At 37.5% G+C, this 23,508-nt stretch overlaps 1 protein-coding gene across 3 annotated transcripts; it reads left to right on the top strand.

Annotated features, from left to right (window-relative positions):
* The first annotated feature begins 856 nt into the window (after window positions 1-856).
* opn7c (opsin 7, group member c) lies at window positions 857-15,456 on the top strand. 3 transcript variants are annotated; one of them, XM_048211318.1, is made up of 7 exons: window positions 857-986; window positions 5,413-5,500; window positions 8,854-9,016; window positions 10,193-10,320; window positions 12,172-12,310; window positions 12,399-12,594; window positions 14,553-15,456. In XM_048211318.1, exons 2-7 carry the CDS (start codon window positions 5,413-5,415, stop codon window positions 15,051-15,053), a joined length of 1,215 nt encoding a protein of 404 aa, XP_048067275.1. In that variant the 5' UTR covers window positions 857-986; the 3' UTR covers window positions 15,054-15,456. The 3 variants fall into 3 exon arrangements, with proteins under 3 accessions (XP_048067275.1, XP_048067276.1, XP_048067277.1); XM_048211319.1 differs by lacking the exons at window positions 857-986; window positions 5,413-5,500 and adding an exon at window positions 8,425-8,719; XM_048211320.1 differs by lacking the exons at window positions 857-986; window positions 5,413-5,500 and adding an exon at window positions 8,428-8,584 and having other exon boundaries at window positions 8,852-9,016.
* Window positions 15,457-23,508: the final 8,052 nt, after the last annotated feature.

Genomic DNA, 23,508 nt, shown 5'->3' with positions numbered 1-23,508 from the left:
GATTTTCTTGATGAACAATGTTTTTTTTTCTGTAAACTAATCACTGATGATTTTGCAAGCAGCAGGGTGTGTCTATCTGGTGGTTGAACTTAAATACATTGAGGAAATTAAATGATCTGTTATATTCAAAGTTTATATTCACTCTAAAAAATTACTTTTTGGAGGGTTTTTTTCCACAACTGAAACAAAGAAAAAAAAACAAAAAAAAAAACAAAGCAGTCTGAAAATGTACATGATTTAAAGAACTGACAAGAAAAATGACAGAATCCAACATGACAGTTTGTTTGTTGTTCAGCAGCGGGTTGATGCCGAATAATTCTGGGAAGCCTTTGGCCAGAAAAAAATGTCATTGCAGATGCTCTTATATGAAAAGCAAGAGAAAGAGAACACAAAATAAGCAAATTAGTGGATGACTGGATCAAAATGTCATTATCACACCAATCTCACTTTTACAGTATAGAACCTATAAAAAAAAACAATTTCCAAACAATCAGACAAACACCTCAGCATCTGTGATAAAGAGGACTCTATGTGTGAGGAAAATCTTTCTGTTTCAATGAAGTAAAGACAGACAGAAAGAGAGAGAGAGAGAGAGAGAGAGAGAGAGAGAGAGAGAGTCTAACCATAAAATGAGAGTGGAGAAGAGGGTCAAAAACAAGGGGACAGGGATAATAGACAATAAGAGCAGAGCGAGAGCGAGGGAGAGAGAGAGAGAGAGGGGAGGATGGAGAGGAAAAGCAAAAGGACCAGTAGCAGAGAGTGTGAGCTTTCTAAGCGACATCAGTCCTCAGTACTGTGTCTTGCTCACTGTCAAAGCGGACTGACTGCCATTCGCCTGCTGATCCTCCAGCGCAGAGTACCGGAGCTCGGAATTTGGGGATACACCTCTTTTATGTCTTCCACTGTCTGTGTGCGGGAGTTTTGCTGTACTTTGGATTCTACCTGGACTCCATGTGGGTAGTCAAGCACACACTCTCCCCTGGAAGGTAAGTTCCATTCAGTCACATTTATTTATACAGCGCTTTATACAATAGAGATTGTTTCAAAGCAGCTTTACAGTGATAACAGGAAAATGATTCAATGATGCATTGATTCATTTCGGTTGTACAGCAGCTCTGAAAGAAAACAGTGCCATTGTTCAGCTGAAGTCAGTTCAGTGTTGATTCAGTTATGTTGTAAAGATAATCAATTATTAAATTAGTTAATTTCTAAAGCAGTTCTGCAGAAAACAGTGAAGTCAGCTCTTATCCAGTAGAGTCAGTGCAGTCCAATCAATAATTACTAATACATTATAAAAGGCACATGAACAGACAGTAAAAAGAACAAATACTGTACACCAATTACAAGCATAGATAAATACAACATAAAGTTACAAATAAAGTATAAGGTCTAACTGTAGTATTAAGTTTTGTTTACAGAAATGTAATAATTAAATGTAAAATGACACTGTTCACTGTATAAATGTAATATAGATTAATCTTTGTTAAAGCTGTGTTTTGTTATTTGATTTACATGACAGACAACAGCAGGTATTTATAGGTTGCTGTCACTTTAAGAGTAAGACCCCATGCACGCACACATCCAATAGATGCACATCCGAATTCTCACCTTGTTCAAATAAGACATAACTGAAAAGTTATTGTTGAATATTAAGTGTCCCCAACTAAGCAAGCCAGAGGCGAAAGTGCCAAGGAATCCAAACTCCATCAGGTGACAGAATGGAGAAAAAAACCTTCTCCTCTAGCTAACAAACTAACACGATATGATTATGATTCAGGCTGCATCACAAGACCTTTCCCTTGAAAAAGTAAATCAAGGGATTATTAATTTTTCTGTAATTTAAAAGGTCATACCTTGTCCCCTGACCCCCTATGTCTGCGTTTTGCCTATAGTATCTCCCTAACAGCTTTCTCTTCATCATCCCGTGTCCGTGGAGTGCCTATTATGTCCCCTGACTGCCTAATCTTCACCATAGTCTTCCTCTTGTCCATGAGTAGCCTTCTGTGTACCCTAACTGCCTATTTTTCCACAAAGGGCCTATTTGGTTCCCCAACTGCCTATTCTTCATCACTTTGTCCACAAAGTGCCTAAGGTGTCCTCTGACTGCCTATTCCTCACCGTAGTCTTTCTCTCGTCCACGAGTAGCCTGTTGTGTCCCCTAACTGCCTATCTTCATCAGAATGTCCCCCAACCCCAGCATTCTTTGCTGTACTTTTCCACGCACCCACGGCGGACCCGTTTCGACAAAAATGCCAGTATTGCCCTTTTGTTCCCCTAATACCCCCGTTGCTCACTCCCGCTCCCTGGGGTGCCTACGTTGGTGTGCTTTTCATGATTTTTGGCTCTTTCATTTTTCTTGCCATTTTTTTCATGCAAATTTGTGGCAGCACCGCCGCTGGGCACAGGCAGAATTTGGGCCCCTGGGGGCTTAATTGGGGGTCCTGTCAGATAAGTTACAGCTGGGATGCTGTTTTCAACTTAGAGTCTCAGCTATAACCTATTTGACAGAGCCCCTGTAGGCTGTCCATAGATGGTCCATATTTCTTAATTACAGTAGTTTTATGAGGTAAAAACTAAAGTACATCACTGGCCCTCGAGGGGCTTCATTTAGGCTGGAAGGGGACAAATATGGACAGCCCGCCCCCCCATCCAATGGGAGCTCAGGGCGGGGGGGACTTGGACCGCCAGGGGACACTTAGGCTTTCCGTGGACACCCACCCGCCACCTATTCTGTGGCTATCGAATATGTGGGCTGTGGGGCGGTGCCCATAAAAAATCGTCTAGGGGGTGCTGCGCAGTGTCCACAAACAGCTGTACACGGCGCGTCATTTAGGCTGTTCGAACACCCCTGAGTAAGGTCACTTCCCTAAGGGGTGGCATGTATATAATCCAACAACATACAGCATTTATGGATACAAGTTTTGCAGCCCATCCTCAACCTAACTACAGGCTCTACTCTTCACCACAACGGTAACCCAAAACTAACATAACAGAACCCCATGTAAATACCAATATAATATAACATTAAACACTAACTTATGTTTCCCTATGTTAATGTTGTGCAAAAACACAAAATAACACTTAATTTCAACATTTATTTATACAGTCTGATGCAAAGCATGCTGGGAATTAGAAATCTGCTGCAAATCAACTCAATCATATTAAGTTCAGTTTACTACAATGAAATTTTGAGTTCACACAACTTTTTTCTATTAAGTACAATGAACTTTCATTATTATATGAATGAAACAAACTCATTTAATTTAATTAATTTCACTGTTTGGTTTTACAGTGTACTTGGGTCAGTTTAAGAATAATTCAGTTTTATATTATCTTATTTTTAAGAATTAAAAGTTTCATGTCTATCCTTCTATTGTTCGACTAGTCGAGTTTGATATGGGATTTTGAAAGTATAATTAGTAATGCAATACTCTTTAAAGAAAGTAATTAGTACTTTAATCTAATTTACATTGTTGATGATATAATAAGTAGCTAGTAATTAATTACTTTTTAGAGTAACTTACCAAAACACTGGTCCTGTCTGGAGTGTGTGTGTTCACTTTTGCTGTATATTAGAAAGGCCAAGTTTGAGGTACGAATGAAACGATTTCTGTTAACACTGATGTTTTGATATTGAACACCCTATTTTTTCCATTTCATTTTAATTGTTCACACACAGTCACTATTTAAGAACATAAATAGATCAAAAGGAGGCTGTGAATTTGTCTGCAGATAAACTGGCATGTTGACAGCTGAAACATCATGAGGCAAAATACACAACATGTTTGATTAGATATCATTACTCACTGCAAATAAATAATAATATTAATAATAAACACCACCAATATATTTTTTGATATTTAATATGATTTTATTATGGTAAAAATCATTTTATTATTCATATTATTTTGATATAATAATTATTACAAAACAATATTATTGTATATTATTATAAATTATATTTAAAAATACATAATAATTTTAACAAAATAAAAAAAAATAGATAATGATTCTATTTTGTAGTATTCTAGTCTACTCAATTGGCATACTGTTGGCTCTATGATAAATTTCAAAAGTGCTTGTATTTTTTCTCATTTCATTTCATCCTCATTTCCTTTTTTTCTCCTCATTCCATCGCTTTGGAAAAAGGTGCTTGCTAAATTACTGTATAATGTATATGTCTTTTAAAGGTACGAGGGAAGAATGAGGGCGGAAATGAAATAGTTAAAAAACACAGGCTATATATTGTAGCTCTTATTAAGAGAGGAGACCCTGCTCATGAGGACACAATCATCCAAAAGGTTATGGGAAAAAAAAAAAAAATCATGAAATGTCAGGAAAGAAGAGAAGAGAAGAGAAGAGAAGAGAAGAGAAGAGAAGAGAAGAGAAGAGAAGAGAAGAGAAGAGAAGAGAAGAGAAGAGAAGAGAAGAGAAGCAATAACAGAATTATAAAGAAAAAGCTGCAATATCTATAGATGTTTGGCTTTGAGTTAACAAATGACATGGCAACAGGAGATGTTGTGATTTTTCACAGAAATGTAGGGTTTAAAAGCAGTCGGCCGGTTAATTTAAAAAAGAGCTGTCTGCTTTAATCAAGGACCCTATCCAGCAAGAAAGAAAATGTATACTGTGAAAATGATGAGACAAAAATGGTTGAAAGCGAAATCCAGCTGGGCTTTAAGTCCAGAGGTTTTCCAAGGTCAAATGAATCCCAAAAATGGGCTATTGTCTGGGGCTTTGCACAAGAGAACTGAACAGAAACAGATTAGGGATAAAGTAAATAAAAATACACATTTTGAGGGTTATTTAAACCATTTGCTACAACCAGACCTGATGTGAAAAATCCAGATCATCATTATCATCAATTCACTGACCATGCACAGTATGAATGAATACTGACCTGTCAAACAGTTCAACCAGAACCAAATGACTCACTGATTAATAGGCTACTGGCAATTTGCCTGCTGCAAAGAAAGCTCTAAATTCAGCCAAATGTTAATTGATTGACACAGTATGAAGTGTTGAAAACTTTTGCCAGATCTGTGAGAGAATTAGAAGTGTGACAAGTGTGTTAAGAAAAGACAGTGGGAGAGGAGGAAAGAGAAAAATGAATCGCAACCACCTCATTAGAATGAGTTGGGTTTTTTCTGCTTTTCCAGGAAAAACAAAGTTCAACATGAATTACAACATGAAACATCTTTTAGCAGTTTGTTTAAGAAGTTTGTAAGTCAGACCTAAAGCTTGATTAGAAAAATGAAAACTTTACAAAAGACATGGACATTCTTCTTTTGTGTTCCACGCAAGTCATACAAGTTCACAATCTAAAGCCAAAGTGTCGGAGAACAGAGATGTGTTTGAAGTTTTGTTTGGACCTGAATCTGACACGTAGCTCTCTCTCTTTCTTCCCCACAGATGGGCAATGTGTCAAAAACAGCCCTGTTCGTATCCACAATCTCCAGACAGCACGACGTCCTCATGGGATCACTTTATTCAGTGTTCTGTGAGTCCACAACCGCCGTAATGTTCTGGCATCCTCTACATCTTCATATTTAATAAGAGCAGGACAACACACATGACTTTGCATCTTTATTCCTTATGAATAATTGAAATGGTTCAGCTGTCATTAACCTTTTTCTGTCGGTTACCCTGCTTGTGTCCACCTTGGTTAAACTGTCCTGATATATAAATGTTTTCCTAAGATGGCCAAAGATAGGGCCAATCATTAGTTTGGGAAAATGATTAAAGGTGGCTGCACTTGATTGTCTTTATTTATCATTAATTGATGAAGCAATGAAACAGAAAATAAAAATGAGACTAAAGCAGCTGTCTAAGTTTTTAGGAGTGTTATGGAATTTTGCATGGAAAGCCTATAATGACCACAAATATTTGATCATTGTCCCTGACATTCTTATACTACACTGTGCTATAGTTTCATCTCTTGTAGCACTCTACAATCTCTGTCTGCTCACGTAATAATCTCAATTTAATATTAATATTTAATTCAATTCACATTAATATCATTAATGGCAGGCCCGGTTCTAGGATTGCGTGACATTTCGAAAACTTGGTGGGGCAGCATAATATGATTTATAATAGGTTTATGATCTCCCCAGCCCCCGCACCCCCTTTTAATTACTAAACAGTTTCCTCCATTTTTCAGGTTTTTTTTTCAGATTAGCTTCAGATTTAATATTGATCACAAAAGTACTTTCTGTGAATTTATTCTGTGATTCTGTGAGACTTTTGGTCTAACATATACGACTGGCTTAAAATTACAATTCACTTTTGGCATAATATGGAAAGATGTACACATTCAATTTCTACTGTACAATATTTTCATTTTGGGAAAATGTTATATTCATGGGTCAGTTGTTCAAAAGTAATCTGATCGGATTTCGGCCATTGGATTGGATCAAATATTGAAAATGGGTTGTTCAAAAGGAAAAAGGGATTCTGAAATCAGATTAGATCATGGAGTCCAATCCTAGTTTGAATCTGGATCAAACCTTCAGTTTGTGTTGTTCAAAACTTGTCAGTAAGATTTGGATAACTTTGATCTAAAAAAACAGGATTATCCTGATCCCAACAGGGGGTAGGATTTCAAGGTGGATTCCAGGAGGAAAATGTAGTAAAACTTTAAAACTGGTCAAAAAATACAACATTTATATCATGTAATATACATACACATTTTTTTATTTTGCTCTTGATTAGTTTAACTGTTAAATAAATTAGAAGTAGACATTAACCTACATATTTAGCCTTTCGGTAACCTACTGTAAAGTAAAAAAAGATTTTGGTGCCATAAAACAATCCCCAAACAGCTGTAAATATCCAACAAAAATATTATATTTAATTCAAAACCCATATTCTCTCTATCATCATGTCCCTTTAGGGGCTCCGTAGAGCACTGGTAATTCAGATTTGGTAATCTGGAAAAGTGTGTATCTGGATCATGGTGATCCAATCCGATTTTTCTTTGAAAAACCAGCACAAAAGTAAGATGGATTACCTGATCCTGGATAGCAAAACATGGGATTTCCAAATCCAGATCATTCTGATCCAGATTAAACTTTTTGAACAACTGGCCCCTAATATTCATTTTGGATTTACTCTAAATCTTTAAGAATGGTAACATTTAAAAGTGGAAGAAGACAACTTGGTTCATTGAAGAAATTTAAACCATTAGAAGACCTGGTTGCATGATTCTTTCCTTTTTCATGTTACCCCAAACCCCAAAATTCTGTAATTTATTACTCACCCTCATGCCGTTCCACACCCGTAAGACCTTCATTAATCTTCGGAACACAAATTAAGATATTTTTGTTGAAATCCGATGGCTCCGTGCCTGCATAGCCAGCAATGACATTTCCTCTCTCAAGATCCATAAAGGTACTAAAAATGTTTAAATCGGTTCATGTGAGTACAGTGGTTCAATAATAATATTATAAAGCGACGAGAATATTTTTGGTGCGCCAAAAAAACAAAATAACGACTTATATAGTGATGGCCGATTTCAAAACACTGCTTCAGGAAGATTCGGAGCGTTATGAATCAGCATTGCCCCCACTAGACCCGGCACTGATTAATGCTATTAAATGAATATTTCATGTCTATGTAGGCTATTTATTCTTTTTCTAAGTAGCCATGTAGCGGAATAATGTACGATGTTATCGCAAAATAAACCCATTATTCAGAATCGTCACGCATTTTGTAATACGGTTGTGTGTAAAAAAAAAAAAAAAACACTGAATCATTGAATCGCAGCGAACTGTGAACCGGTTCAGTCGGTTTATTGAAAAGAATCGGCTCAAAACAATGATTCGCAAATAGATTTCTTTACTTCAAAATCGTCTATGTTCAAAATAATGAGGATGGAACGATATGTTTTAATGAAATGTATTTAAGTAAACAGTCAAATATAGTGTGAATATAGTGAAGTGATATTACGGAAGAGGATTAGGGCCAAGCAATAATAAAAAACAAAACCATCTCGAGATTAAAGTTGTTAAATTTCGAGAAAAAAACTCGTTAAATTTCGAGAAAAAAGTCGAAATAAAATGTTGAGAATAAAGTCATTAAATTATGAGAAAAAGGTCGTTAAATTACGAGAACAAAGTCGTTAAATTACTAATTTGTTCTCATAATTTAACGACTTTTTTTCCCTCGTAATTTAATGTCTTTATTCTCATAATTTAATGAGTCTATTCTCAACATTTTATCCCGACTTTTTTCTCGAAATTTAACAACATTTTTCTCATAATTTAACGAATTTGTTCTCGTAATTTAACGACTTTTTTCTCGTAATTTAATGACTTTATTCTCAACATTTTATTTCGACTTTTTCTCGAAATTTAACGAGTTTTTTCTCGAAATTTAACAACTTTAATCTCGAGATGGTTTTATTTTTTATTATTGCTTGGCCCTAATCCTCTTCCGTAGGATATACTCTGATAAAGTAGGCTACAGAAAGAACTTGGTATGGTTTGGAATGGATGCGAGCGATAGTTTTGGTCTGCTCGACATTAAAGAAGCGACAACTTTAATTATACCTCCCATGAGGCAGTCAAATTGCGTGGATTATTAAAGCTATGTCATGGGTTGATTTAACTTCAGTTTGTTAAAAAAAGGACCTCAATTGTTATTCTAGACTACCATGAGAAAGACCTAGCAGGGTTTGCTTATCATTTCTCTAGGATCAAACGGTGTCTTCATGTGACAGGTTTGTCAGCAGTGGGGTGGAGATGTCACACTGTTAGGGGCACATTTTCAATACAGCTTTAGAAATTCACTAGCTACTTTGATTTAAAGATGAGTAGACGTGAGCGGATGGACATATCTCTCTTTCTCTTCCAGGTGTGTTGTCGCTTCTGGGAAATGGCATGCTGTTGTTTGTAGCCTACCGTAAGAGGTCATCTCTGAAGCCAGCAGAGTTTTTCGTCGTGAACTTGTCAGTGAGTGATTTAGGGATGACCCTGTCTCTGTTTCCGCTGGCCATTCCATCTGCTCTAGCACACAGGTGAGTTCCTGCTTCACGCTTTACCAAAAAACCCACAATATTGTAAATTGTGGTATTTGTTGTATAATATCAGAGATGACGTTTATAAAAGTATTTATATAAAAATATAAATGTACTCTGCCCCTCTTTCTCATACGTTTAGAAGTCACTTTAGTGAACAGGTTCGGTTCAAAATAACTTCATACGAGCACTGGTTAAAAAACGATTCAGTGACTCGTTTGAACCTTTGAACCCATCTGTCTTTTCAAAGATAAATATACTGTACCTGCTCTGTACCTTTAAAATGTGTTTTATAATTTGGGGTTTTCAAGTTTAATTAATTAAATTTAAGTTCTATTTTATGCTATTTTTGTGTTTTTGGTGCCAGATAAAGGGTAATAAATAGTTATACAAAATATATTGTCACCTTAAAGGATTAGTTCACTTTCAAATGAAAATTTCCTGATAATTTACTCACCCCCATGTCATCCAAGATGTTCATGTATTTTTTTCTTCAGTCGAAAAGAAATTAAGGTTTTTAATGAAAACATTCCAGGATTTTTCTCCTTATAGTGGACTTCAATGGAGCCCAAACGGTTGAAAGTCAAGTTCAAGATGAGCATTTATGGTTAAAACATATATAATTTTTTTATTTTTTTAGAAAATGAGCGATGGTTTCTCTAGATAAGACCCTTATTCCTCATCTGGGATCGCGTAGAACGCTTTGAAGCTGAAATGAAACTGTAATTTTGACCTTCAACCGTTTGGAGGCCGTTGAAGTCCACTATAAGGAGAATAATCCTGGAATGTTTTCATCAAAAACCTTAATTTCTTTTCAACTGAAGAGAGAAGGACATGGACATCTTGGATGACATGGGGGTGAGTAAATTATCAGGAAATTTTAATTTGAAAGTGAACTAATCCTTTAATTAGTGTTAATGTAGTTAGTTAATCTTTGTACACGTAGCTTAGCTTGGAGTATAGCTTGCTACTTTCATGATCTCGTTGTTTGGAAAGCTACAGTTTTCAAAGCATCACCGCTTTCTCATTTCTCACTTCTATTTTTGCAAATGCCTGAAACAGTTTGATGTACTTTTCAGTAAAGTAATCATGGTTCTAAAGCAAAAATAAAGATAAAAGGTATTTCAGAGTTCAGCAAAAACAGTAAAATGATCTCTCTCTTTCTTTTCTCCGCAGGTGGTTGTTTGGAGAGGTAGCATGTCTGTGCTATGCTGTGTGCGGGGTTTTATTTGGCTTGTGCAGCCTAACAAACCTGACTGCTTTGTCGTCAGTATGCTGCCTCAAAGTCTGCTGCCCAAATTACGGTATATTGATCTTTTGTTTTCTTTAACCAAATTAGCCCAATTCAGACATTTAAACTATTCCGAAGTGCTATCGTTTAACCAAGCATAAATATAAAATATTAAATAGTTCATAGATGTGTCACTACATGGAATTCTGAAGACAAAAAAACCTTCAGACATCCTAGAAAAAGATTTCCAATGAGGTAAAATTTTTCTTTAGTAAACATATTGTATTTCTTTCATTTGAATTCACTTTAATGTTGCAGTTCCTAATAAAGTCACCAGCCAACTGCTGAGTTATTTACTAGTCAAAGTCAATGTTTATGCAGATTTTGTTCTTAGCGATTATTTGTGGTTCCTGCACTTTTATCTGAATCTTGAATTACTATACCTTATCAGAGTACAGTGAATACGCATTTTTAGGCCTTTTTAGATTAGCATAGTAACAATTAAAGGTCCCGTTTTTCGTGGTTTTTTGAAGCTTTGATTGTGTTTATAGTGTGCAATATAACATGTTCATGTTTCGCGTGTAAAAAAACACAGTATTTTTCACATAATTTACTTATGTGTATACCGCTGTTTCCACTGTCATAAAAACGGGCTGATGACTTCCTTGTTCTATGAAGTCCCTCCTTCAGAAATACGTAACGAGTTCTGATTGTGCCAGCGGTTCCTGTGTTGTGATTCGACAGCAGCTTAGCGCTCCTTGCCCGGAAAGGTCACGCCTCTTACCATAACGTGGAGATGCACGCGCTCAGTGTTATTGTAAACATGTCTTTAATTTTACCCTATCAATTTGAGCCGGAATCAGACCCGGTGATTGGACTGCGGGATGAAAATAACAGCGTTTCGACGACATGGCGACAAACACACTCTACAAACGCAACTCTTGTGTATTCCTGTGGGCGGAGGTTAGTCAAAAAACTGTTTTAGTGACGTCATTAAAGAAGGAAGTAGAGGGATGTAGTCCAAACTGGCCGTTTGATGTAGGCGACTTCTGTTAAATAAAATATCTCGCTTGGCATTGAACTTTGAGCTTTAAAATTTTACAGATTTTATTTATACTCTAACAACAACATTACACACTAACTAAAGTTTGAAACATGGGATCACGAAGAACGGGACCTTTAACATAGTCCAAAATGGAATTGTCCTCCCAAATGTCCGGCATGAATTCCATGTTGGTCCAGACTGGTTTATGCTGGTTAGGGATGGTATAGTGCTGGTCTAGCTGGTGGACTAGCTTAGTCATGCTGTTCTAAAGCTGGTGTAACAGGTCCATCAGCGCTCCTGCTTCCTATGCTGGTTCCAACATCCAAAACAGACCTTATACTGGAGACTAACAATAGTGGATTTTTCTTTTCAGCAGTGCTGTTTTTGGGATCAAGTCTAATCTCACACAGCAGAATCAGGTCTGAGTGTTTTGGACTGTTAGCGCCGTGTTCTGTCTGAAGATTCTGAAAACTGTCACACTCAGTTCACTGTGAAATAAAAAGGCCCTCTGGCATAAATGTGCAGGAATGAAAGTTTAAAACAAATGGAAAGAGACAGAAATGAAGAAAGATGAAAAACAAGATAAGAGAGGACATGTGGAACTAAAACAGAACATGTAGGGGAAATGAGACAAAATAGGAGAGACAGAGTGATGAAACAAATGAACCAAAGAAAGAAGAGCAGTTAATGAGCACACATTTGGGGGTTACTGGAGCTTGAAACACTGGGTAGTTTTTTCCTTCTTTCTCTGTGGGATATGAAATTAAAATAATTCCTACTGTTCAGACCTGTGTCGGGAGAATCATACAGGCTGACCAATTAGTCACATTAACAATTTTTTTGTTGTAAAAATATTTATGCAGTCCTTGTCTTCTCCAGGTAACAAGTTCTCATCCAACCATGCTTGTGTGATGGTTATTGGGGTTTGGTGCTACGCATCTGTGTTTGCGTTGGGACCTTTGGTCCACTGGGGAAGTTTTGGACCAGAACCATATGGGACAGCTTGCTGCATAAACTGGTATGAGAACAAATATTTTAGCATTAATATGTGCAACTAACACAAACTGATTTTACAATGATGCCTTTTCCATGTTGTATGTTCCAAGGTACACTCCATCCCATGATGCCCTTGCCATGTCTTACATCATCAGTCTTTTTATCTTTTGTTACGTTGTCCCCTGTACAATCATCATCCTATCTTACACCTTCATCCTGCTCACAGTGAGAGGGTCTCGCCAAGCCGTTCAACAGCATGTCTCACCACAAACCAAAGTGACCAACGCACACACTCTTATTGTCAAGGTAAAGAGGATTTATGAGATTTTATGGGTTTGTTTGTTGTCGTTTTTTATTGTTAGTGCTTACAGTGACCTTCATATAACAAAAAAAAAGCTGTGATCAACCCCTGGGACATAAACGTGCACAAAAACATGTTTGGTATCCACAATGTCTCACTGTGCGAACATACCGTATTTTATTGCCCTGTGGAGCAGACAGCAGGAACGTGATAGTATTGCGGAGTATGTACTTAATGTCCCTCAAAAAGTAATGCTGATTACCCATCCTCTGTCCTCTGGACAAGGGCTGGCTGTACCTTTTGGCTATCCCAGCCTTATTTTTCAAAACTGTTTCATAAATCCCTCTATACTCTATATGCTGGCAGTGAGGGTTGTACTGTTAATTATGTTGGTGCTGAATGTTAAATATTGAGGCAGGCACACAAATGTCCCCTCAAAACATATATGCACATTGCATACATTTGCACACATTTGGCCATCTGGGCCATAAGCAGACACACATAATATAAGCAGAATGACTGTTAAAAAAAAAGTTAAAAATGACAGTTTGTTCTGTTGTTGCATATTACCCTACTCAAGATTGTTTTAAAGGTGCCCTAGAATTAAAAATTGAATTTATCTTGGCATAGTTAAATAACAAGAGTTCAGTACATGGAAATGACATACAGTGAGTCTCAAACACTATTGTTTCCTCCTTCTTATGTAAATCTCATTTGTTTAAAAGACCTCAGACGAACAGGCGAATCTCAACATAACACCGACTGTTACGTAACAGTCGGGGTGTACGCCCCCAATACTTGCAAATGCCAGCCCATGTTCAAGCATTAGACAAGGGCAAAACGTCTGGATGTGTACAGTTGCATCATCAGACTAGGTAAGCAAGCAAGGACAACAGCGAAAAATGGCAGATGGAGCAATAATAACTGACATGATCCATGATATCATGATATTTTTAGTGATATTTGTAAATTGTCTTTCTAAATGTTTTGTTAGCATGTTGCTAATGTACTGTTAAATGTGGTTAAAGTTACCATCATTTCTTACTGTATTCACAGAGACAAGACTGTCGTTATTTTCATTTTTTAAACACTTGCAGTCTGTATAATGCATAAACACAACTTCATTCTTTATAAATCTCTCCAACAGTGTGTAATGTTAGCTTTAGCCACAGAGCACCATCAAACTCATTCAGAATCAAATGTAAACATCCAAATAAATACCATACTTACGCGATTAGACATGCCGCATGACGAACACTTTGTAAAGATCCATTTTGAGGGTTATATTAGCTGTGTGAACTTTGTTTATGCACTGTTTAAGGCAAGCGTAAGCTCCGTGGGCGGGGAGCGTGAGCATTTAAAGGGGCCGCAGCCTAAATCGGCTCATATTTAATGATGCCCCAAAATAGGCAGTTAAAAAAATTAATAAAAAAAATCTATGGGGTATTTTGAGCTGAAAGTTCACAGACACATTCAGGGGACACCTTATACTTATATATTTTAAAAAGACTTTCTATGGCACCTTTAATGTTTTTGAAGGTCTCTTATGCTCACAAAGGATGCATTTATTTGATCAAATATACAGTTATATTGTGAAATATTATATAATTTAAAATAGTTGTTTTTTTATTTTAATATATTTTAAAATGTAATTTATTCCTGTGATGTCAAAGATGAATTTTCAGCATCATCAGAAATCATTCTAAAATGCTGATTTGCTGCTCAAGAAAATTTCTCATCACTGTTGAAAGCAGTTGAGTTCAAAAGAACAGCATTAGTTTGAAATGTAAACCTTTTGTAACATTATAGATGTCTTTACTGTCACTTTTGATCAATGTAATACTTTCCTTCTGAAGTAGTGTGTGTGTGAGAGAGGTCAAAATATGATCTTAAAATATTTAAAAACAAATCATTCCATTTAATTGCATGTCGACTAAGTGAAAGTAGTGTGTTTTCTTTCTAGCTCTCAGTGGCTGTATGTATTGGCTTCCTTACGGCTTGGAGCCCATATGCCGTTGTTGCCATGTGGGCTGCGTTCAGCGCCAATGAGCTGGTCCCACCTACCGCCTTTGCGCTGGCAGCTATCCTGGCCAAATCTTCCACCATTTACAACCCTATGGTTTATCTTCTCTTCAAACCCAACTTTCGCAAAATCTTGAGCCAGGATACTCAAACCATCCGCCACAGGATTTGTTTGAGCCATAGTAAGGTCAGTCTTACACCAGAAATAAAGGGCCGGCAGCTGCAGAGCTCTCAACAATGCAACAACAAGGATGCCACCATCTCTACACCCTTTTCCAGCTGCCAGGCAGAGAGTTACGGGGCATGTCATATCTGTGCAGAAGTGGAGCCACGTTTTCAGCAAATAAACCCTCAGAAAACTGTACGGATTCTGGAGGGCAACGTCCAGAGTGAAATACCAGTGAGACGTCTGACTGACAGAATGCAAAATGACCTCCTGTGAGAGAAACTCAAAAAAGATAGGAAAAATGCATGAAATGTATAAGGAGAGGATGATGTAATGTGTAAAAATGATGTCCTTAGATGGCCAAAAACAAGGACAAGGGAAACTGAGGGAAAGAAAAATGAAACTCTTTCTGTTGTCTCCGGATTATTATTGGTCCTCGGAAATTCCCACAGATTTCACCACCGTTTACTGAACCAAATCCACTTTTTTAAGATGTACAAGGCATATTTCCCTAATGCAAGGTGTGGCAGTTCAAACAGAACATACTGTTTTCTATATCAATATGCATTTTTAAATGTAAAACATGTTTTGTGTGACAAGCCTTTATTTAAACAAGCCTAAAAAATGATATGTAATTTATCATTGTGTGAGTAAAGTTAAATAAATGATGTGGAGTACGGCCAGCGAGTTACCAATTTCAAAAACAATTGACCTAACCAACTGTGTTTTACATAGTTTGGGTTTCAGTTTCATACAGTGTTTACAGTGAGATAAGCAAGGTCGGTTCACTGAATAAACAAAGACTGTCATCTGCTGGCTGAACAAGACTAGTACAACTGAAAAGATTCATGGGATAAAAACGTTATTCGTAGGTTTACATTGCCAAAGCATAGATAAAATCGCACATAAACCTATACATATGGGTATATGCATGTTGTACACAGTATTATCTCTCTCATTTAATTGTAACACAAACTAGCAAACATTATAGTTTGTGTGCTCCCAGCTGAATGGCGCCCACTCCCAGCATACATGGTTTCAAGTCTGAATGGAAATGGCACTATAATGCCAGGTTGGTGAGGTTGTTGGGATGCACCCAATAAATGTACCCTTTTACTTTGGTGTGCTGCTTTGTAGCTTGAGAGTATGATGTAATGAGAAAGTTATACCTATAGGGGTCACTACATCCCTCAAAAAAACAGAGAGAAAGGCTCAGGAATCAGCTCAGTGAAACAGCCTTGAGGCACCCCATATTCAGGTCAAACCTCTAATAGATCTGTGTGTGGGAACTGACAGAGTTATATGCAAAGTCAGGAAAATCATTCCAAATCCTGTCTTGTCTTAAACTACCGTTAGGTGCTTTATTAGGAGAAGTGTTATGAAAAAAGCCAGGCTACACTACACCCCATTCACTGGCTTCTGTTAACTCTATTGTTCAGTTAGCTCTCTCCTCAGGCCTTGACTGAGAAAGATAAAATCCAATAGATGAAATCACACTAGAGCTTTACAGCAGTGTGTTGTGCTCAATCCAACACACAGAGAAGTTGGGCTTGGAGGGAAATGAGAGCTGCTATCTAAAATAGAGGCTATTTGTATTTAAACCAGCTGAGAGGGTTTTCAGGGCATTTCTGTTGTGTTGAGTTCTGGAAACAACTTAAAATTCAACTGTCTGTAGGTTTCAGTGAGGAGAATGAAAGTAAGACCGCTGTAATAATGATAACACCACTGTTTTATACACTACTGTTATGAGGTGTGAATATACATGATATATACACCGATCAGGCATAACATTATGACCACTGACAGGTGAAGTGAATAACACTATCTCTTCATCACAACACCTGTTAGTGGGTGATATACAGTGGGTACGGAAAGTATTCAGACCCCCTTAAATTTTTCACTCTTTGTTATATTGCAGCCATTTGCTAAAATCATTTAAGTTAATTTTTTTTCCCTCATTAATGTACACACAGCACACCATATTGACAGAAAAACACAGAATTGTTGACATTTTTGCAGATTTATTAAAAAAGAAAAACTGAAATATATCACATGGTCCTAAGTATTCAGACCCTTTGCTCAGTATTTAGTAGAAGCACCCTTTTGATCTAATACAGCCATGAGTCTTTTTGGGAAAGATGCAACAAGTTTTTCACACCTGGATTTGGGGATCCTCTGCCATTCCTCCTTGCAGATCCTCTCCAGTTCTGTCAGGTTGGATGGTAAACGTTGGTGGACAGCCATTTTTAGGTCTCTCCAGTTGTGTATGTTTTTAGCAAACTCCATGCGGGCTTTCATGTGTCTTACACTGAGGAGAGGCTTCCGTCGGGCCACTCTGCCATAAAGCCCCGACTGGTGGAGGGCTGCAGTGATGGTTGACTTTCTACAACTTTCTCCCATCTCCCGACTGCATCTCTGGAGCTCAGCCACAGTGATCTTTGGATTCTTCTTTACCTCTCTCACCAAAGCTCTTCTCCCCCGATAGCTCAGTTTGGACGGACGGCCAGCTCTAGGAAGGGTTCTGGTCGTCCCAAACGTCTTCCATTTAAGGATTATGGAGGCCACAGTGCTCTTAGGAACCTTAAGTGCAGCAGAATTTTTTTTTGTAACCTTGGCCAGATCTGTGCCTTGCCACAATTCTGTCTCTGAGCTCTTCAGGCAGTTCCTTTGACCTCATGATTCTCATTTGCTCTGACATGCACTGTGAGCTGCAAGGTCTTATATAGACAGGTGTGTGGCTTTCCTAATCAAGTCCAATCAGTATAATCAAACACAGCTGGACTCAAATGAAGGTGTGGAACCATCTCAAGGATGATCAGAAGAAATGGACAGCACCGAGTTAAATATATGAGTGTCACAGCAAAGGGTCTGAATACTTAGGACCATGTGATATTTCAGTTTTTCTTTTTTAATAAATCTGCAAAAATGTCAACAATTCTGTGTTTTTCTGTCAATAAGTGTAAGGAGTTTGGCAAGGGCCAAATTGTTTTTCATAGACGACTGGTCAGAGCATCTCCAAAACTGGAGCTCTTGTGGGGTCTTCCTGGTCTGCAGTGGTCAGTATCTATCAAAAGTGGTCCAAGGAAGGAACAGTGGTGACCTGGTCTGATAAATCATGTTTTCTTTAACATCACGTTGATGGCCGGGTGCGTATGCGTCGCTTACCTGGGGAACACATGGCACCAGGATGCACTATGGGAAGAGGGCAAGCCGGCGGAGGCAGTGTGATGCTTTGGGCAATGTTCTGCTGGGAAACCTTGGGTCCTGCCATCCATGTGGATGTTACTTTGACATGTACCACCTACCTAAGCATTGTTGCAGTGCAGCCTTTCATGAAAATGGTATTCCCTGGTGGCTGTGGCCTCTTTCAGCAGGATAATGCGTCCTTCCACAAAGTATGAAAAATGGTTCAGGAATGGATTGAGGAGCAGAAGAATGAGTTTGATGTGTTGACTTGGCCTCCAAAATTCCCAGATCTCAATCCAATCGAGCATCTGTGGGATGTGTTGAACAAACAAGTCCGATTCATGGTGGCCCCACCTCGCAACTTACAGGACTTAAAAGGATCTGCTGCTAACATCTTGGTGCCAGATACCACAGCACATCTTCAGGGGTCTAGTGAAGTCCATGCCTCGACGGGTCAGGGCTGTTTTGGCAGGGGACCAACACAATATTAGGAAGGTGGTCATAATGTTATGCCTGATCGGTGTATATTGTATGATTGTACATCATTTTCTTTCATTTCATTCCCACACCCAGTATTTATTCCTTATTTAAATGAGGAATGAAATGTAAGAAAATGATGCGGCATTATCCTGTTCCTCTGCTTAGGCGTGTCCCTGTATAACTTGTTTACGTTGTAGTTGTTGCTGCCTTTGTGTGTGTTCATTTGTCTGACTTTTATGTCCTTATATAAATTAGCTCAGTAAGGCCGGAGGGATCAATACACATAATGCATTTTAAAATGATCTACAACATGTCTGAGTCATCTAGCACAACAGTAACTAAATATGTTTATCAAGGCACATCATGAGACCTCGTTAGTATGTAATTATGATCTCAGTGCATTTGTGTCCAAGGTTAAGATTCTCTTGTACTCTTTCCCTTCCCTGTTTATACATTTCAGGGAATTCATATGACTGAGAGCTCAAGTTTAAGGGTTTAAGGGTGGAACAACATACAGCTCTCTGGATCAAATCAAAAGAAACTCCGAATTTTTCAGATATACAGTGATCTCACATTCGAATTTGGTCGAGCAGATGTTTCTTGACTGCCTTAACTCACAGTGAACAGATGAAGTCATGGGCCAGCCAGCATCTGTCCTTGACTCGTCTCAAAGCCTAGTGTCATAAGTTTTGACAAGGTATTGGTTCCAGATGTGGAAAAAGATGCTTGTGTTGTATTTCATGTCATTCTTATAACTCAGTGTATTATAATTCAAAAAACAAAGTGACTAAAAACTTGCCATTGCTGCAGCTCAGCTGGTATAAGGTCACAGGTTTGTAAAACATCGGCAAGGAATACACATACTAATAGAGTGAGTTATTGCAAAACTTGTTTTTTTCAGCTAAACCTTTCGACAAAATATTTTTGAAGTACTCCCTGAGATAAATATTTCAATAATTGAACAACACAATTGCATGTTCACATACAGTTCGATGATTTAATGGTCACATGACATGCAGGTAAAGTAGCGCCAATTTTATTTACCGGTATACCGGACGAGTGGACTGATACAGCGCTGCCTTGGTTGGTGCAGTTGAGTTTACATAGATTGAATGTGCAGTAATTTGCTTTTAGATTAAATGATGTCAAAGGGTTAACTATAGGCTTTCCCTTTGTAGTTCCATTCTTTTGTTGTATTGGTGTTTTGAAACTCCAGACAGCTGTCAGACCAGATCTGTTCAAACCTGTCTATTGTTTCTGAATGAGTCCAGTAGGTTTCATCAGAAAGCTGCTCTTTTTCTCACTTCACTGGCAGCAGCCTGAATCAATAGTCTCACTGGTCTTGTGCTCATTAATAATTCATAAAACAGCTGATCCTCATTGTACTGTACTAGCAGATCTGTCAGTGTATTCTCCTTTGGGACTAGTACTGGCATTATCCTCTTTGTGTGTATGTGCATGTATGCGTTTGACTCCAGGACAGACGTAGAGCCTGAACTAACATCATTCACCACAGGCTCGACTGCAGGGAGTTTTATAGCCAAACATCACACTGTGTCATTAATAGATTTTACAACTCCAGCTGCACCAGCTAATTCATTATTTAGCCTGATGTGTTTTTAAGAGTCATAAACCCACTGCTGTAAATAGAGCCTAAATTATGTTCTCTTGAAGTTGTTTTATTACAGACTCCAAATCTGAATTTCCTGTTGCCTTCTGCGTGGGTGTGTGTGTGTGTGCTTATAATGGCCTCGGTGGGGTAAACAAAGACCTGGCAGGAGACGTTGAAGGAGAGAGCATGAGCTGCAGACTTTAAAGAAAGGACCTGAATAAGAGCAGCAGAACTGTAAAATTGGCTTGAGTTAGACAGTCTGTCTCAAATGCTTGGAGAGCTCTCAGCTCACTGACACAAACACTGCTTTGACCACCCACTGCCAAGAAAGCGCACACTAAATCAGGCCTGTGATCGAGTAAAAGACGTCAATATATTTCACCTAATTTGCTGCTTTTGTCAGTCATAGTGGTATAATCTTTCATAACAATTGAATAGCAAAATAGTTAGCAACCTCATTTTTAAGTCACCAAAATCAATTCTTTTTTATGGAATATTGCCGTGTTTATTATATATTTTTTTCCATGCACATCATTATTTTAATCCCTCCCTGGCTACAGCCACCTTTCACTCACATTAAATCACAACAACGATTCAATGAAGCAATCAAATGGACAAAATCAAGTCCTGCCCTACATTTTTTTCTTGTTTCGAGAAGCTGCTTTGCTCAGATATATTTCACAAAATATAGAAGAAAAGACGACTGAAACTTTTGTTTTCAGTCGTGAGTAAATGATAATTTACTCACCTCCATGTCATCCAAGATGTTCATGTCTTTCTATCTTCAGTTGAAAAGAAATTAAGGTTTTTCAGCAGTGGACACTGCTAAGTGTATTACTGCCCTCCACAGGTCAAAGTTTGAACTAAATTGTCATATACAATATGCTAGTGCAAGTATATAAACAATTAGTTCAAACTTTGACCTGTGGAGGGCAGTAATACACTTAGCAGCGTCTACACTGCCGGAATTCTAATAGAGAAGAAGAAGAGAGCTAGTTCAAGATGAGCATTTATGGTTAAAACATATATAATTTTTAATTTTTTTTAGAAAATGAGTGATGGTTTCTCTAGATAAGACCCTTATTCCTTATTTGGGATCGTGTAGAACGCTTTGAAGCTGCAATGAAACTGTAATTTTGATCTTTGACTGTAAATTTGTTTGGGTTCAATTGAAGTCCACTATATGGAGAAAAATACAGGAATGTTTTCATCAAAAACCTTATTTTTCAGGTAATTATCAAATTATCAGGTAATTTAAATCCTTAAAAAGCCGATGACAGCTATAGCGCCCTTTGTGGCAATGCTGAGCAATGCAACGTTACTTTACGTTGTGCCTTGAATCTGAATTGCAGTCTGATACTTTTTGGAATGAATACAAAAGATTTGTTTGTATGATTTAGGTAATAAATTAAAAAATATATATATATATTTTTGGTGAAGATATTTGACATAATCTGCTACTTTAGTCAAACATAATGTTGTATCACAACAATGCATATTTATGTTGGATAATTGCCTGTTTCCCTTTTTATCCAAAGTTAATCTTTCTTTTTCTGCATGGTTTCCTGTTTCTATTCTCACACAAACAAAATGGACTATTATGAGATTGGGCATCCGTCCAAAGACCAGATTCAAACAGCTCACACTACACTAGCATGATGCTCATTTACAGCTAGCGCTACATAGCTGAGGGCTGTGCAATCTGTCTAATACATACACATAAACAGGCTCACTGACTCTTAGATATACTGTGATACCTTGTTTTTCTAGGTCATTGTCAAAAATGACATCATTTTCTAATGAGTCAACACTAATGAGTCCAGAAATTACCTTGGCCTACTAGCGTAAGTTAAGTTTGATTAAGATTTGAGATTTGCCTTACTGCCAAGTAATTTCACTTCATATTAATCTTTTTTATTTTATTACATTGTTAATCATTCATACAAATTGGTCAGAGACAAAAAAAGAAAAAAGAGATACTTAAAAAAACACAAAGAGGGCTGAATAAGATGACAGAAAGAGACAAGGGGAGATTCCATTGTGTGTGTGTTTCTGCTACTCTCAGCTTGCTTATTTTGTCTGACCCATATATCCCACAAAAGTACAGAAAGCAAGAATGATTACAGTTCACATTTCCTTCAGGCAAAAGGCCTTCCCGAGTAGTAAAAGGAGTCCCCAGTGAATTATGCTTCTCATAATGTATCTCAATCTTCTATGGGGAAAAGAGTTTATAAAGCAGACATCTGGAACCATGAGTACTGACCCTTTTAATGCAGACTGCTTTTCACCATCCACTAAACAAAGGAAGGATTTTCACTGTGTGGTATTACAGCATGCCAAATCACATTTAGCTCCTCAGAGAGGTGTGATGGTCTAAACACTCCTTTCTCTCAGTGTTGAAATCCTACGTTTCGTTCTGTCTTTTCCCATATAAGGAGAGAACGCAGGTAGTGAGTGCAGCCCCTCCTCTATAACTAGAGGGGATGTCTCAGATAGAGACAGTGTGTGTGTGTGTGTGTGTGTGTGTGTGTGTGTGTGTGTGTGTGTGTGTGTGTGTGACTTCCTGTTTCATGAATCAGCCTTTAGTCACTCAGCTGATGCCTTCAGATCTAATGCTGATATAACACCTAATAAACTGGCAGCACATACATGCCCACATAAATGAAATTTCACATTTTTGTGAAGTGTTATGTTTATCTTTTATACATGAATGTGTATCTCACATCCCTTATACTTAGAATATGATTTTAAGGAAAGATCTGATGAATAATGTGAAATGCATTTAAACATTTAGAAAAAAATGTAATGCAGAGATAATATATTTTTATTGAGAACATAGTCAGATTAGCAAAAACATGAATCATTTAATATTAAAATAATATTAATACATTAAATAATATGTGTACATGTAAGATGTGATGAATTTGCACCACTGGAACGACAAGTGTTTTGTGGAAATTCAGCGGAAATCTTTTTGCAGGCATAACTTCCGTGTGGGTCTACTGATAAGATAAAGATTAGGTATATTTCAAGGTAGTTAGTATTAGACACATGAAAGTCCATAATTAGCTTTAACCAGTTTAAACCATTTGTTAAAAACTAAAAAAGTAAAATGTATAAATAAATGAAATAAAATAATAAAATAAACCTTCTAGGTTGGTCTATACAATTGATGTCATGATTTAAAGGTCCACTGAAGATTCTTGGAACGCGCAGCATTATTCAATGTGTTGACGTAATTTCAACTGAAACAAGAAGACAGGGCGATATATCAAACAGCCCCGCCCCTTTTTTAAAATAGCCAATAGCGTTTTGTTAATGTTAAAGCTCGGCCAGAGCAGTTAGATTCTGTAAAACCTGTTTCCTTCTAATCTCTAACCGTTTCTCTCCTCATAATGTCCTTTATATTGCTTTAATATACAGCATTCTGTGAAGAATTCAAATGGGTCCGAT

Source organism: Megalobrama amblycephala, linkage group LG12 (assembly GCF_018812025.1).
Source record: "Megalobrama amblycephala isolate DHTTF-2021 linkage group LG12, ASM1881202v1, whole genome shotgun sequence".
In the NCBI taxonomy this organism is placed as follows: Eukaryota; Metazoa; Chordata; class Actinopteri; order Cypriniformes; family Xenocyprididae; genus Megalobrama; species Megalobrama amblycephala.
The sequence above is the reverse complement of the archived record's forward strand: the minus strand, read 5'-3'. Positions and strand labels throughout refer to the sequence as shown.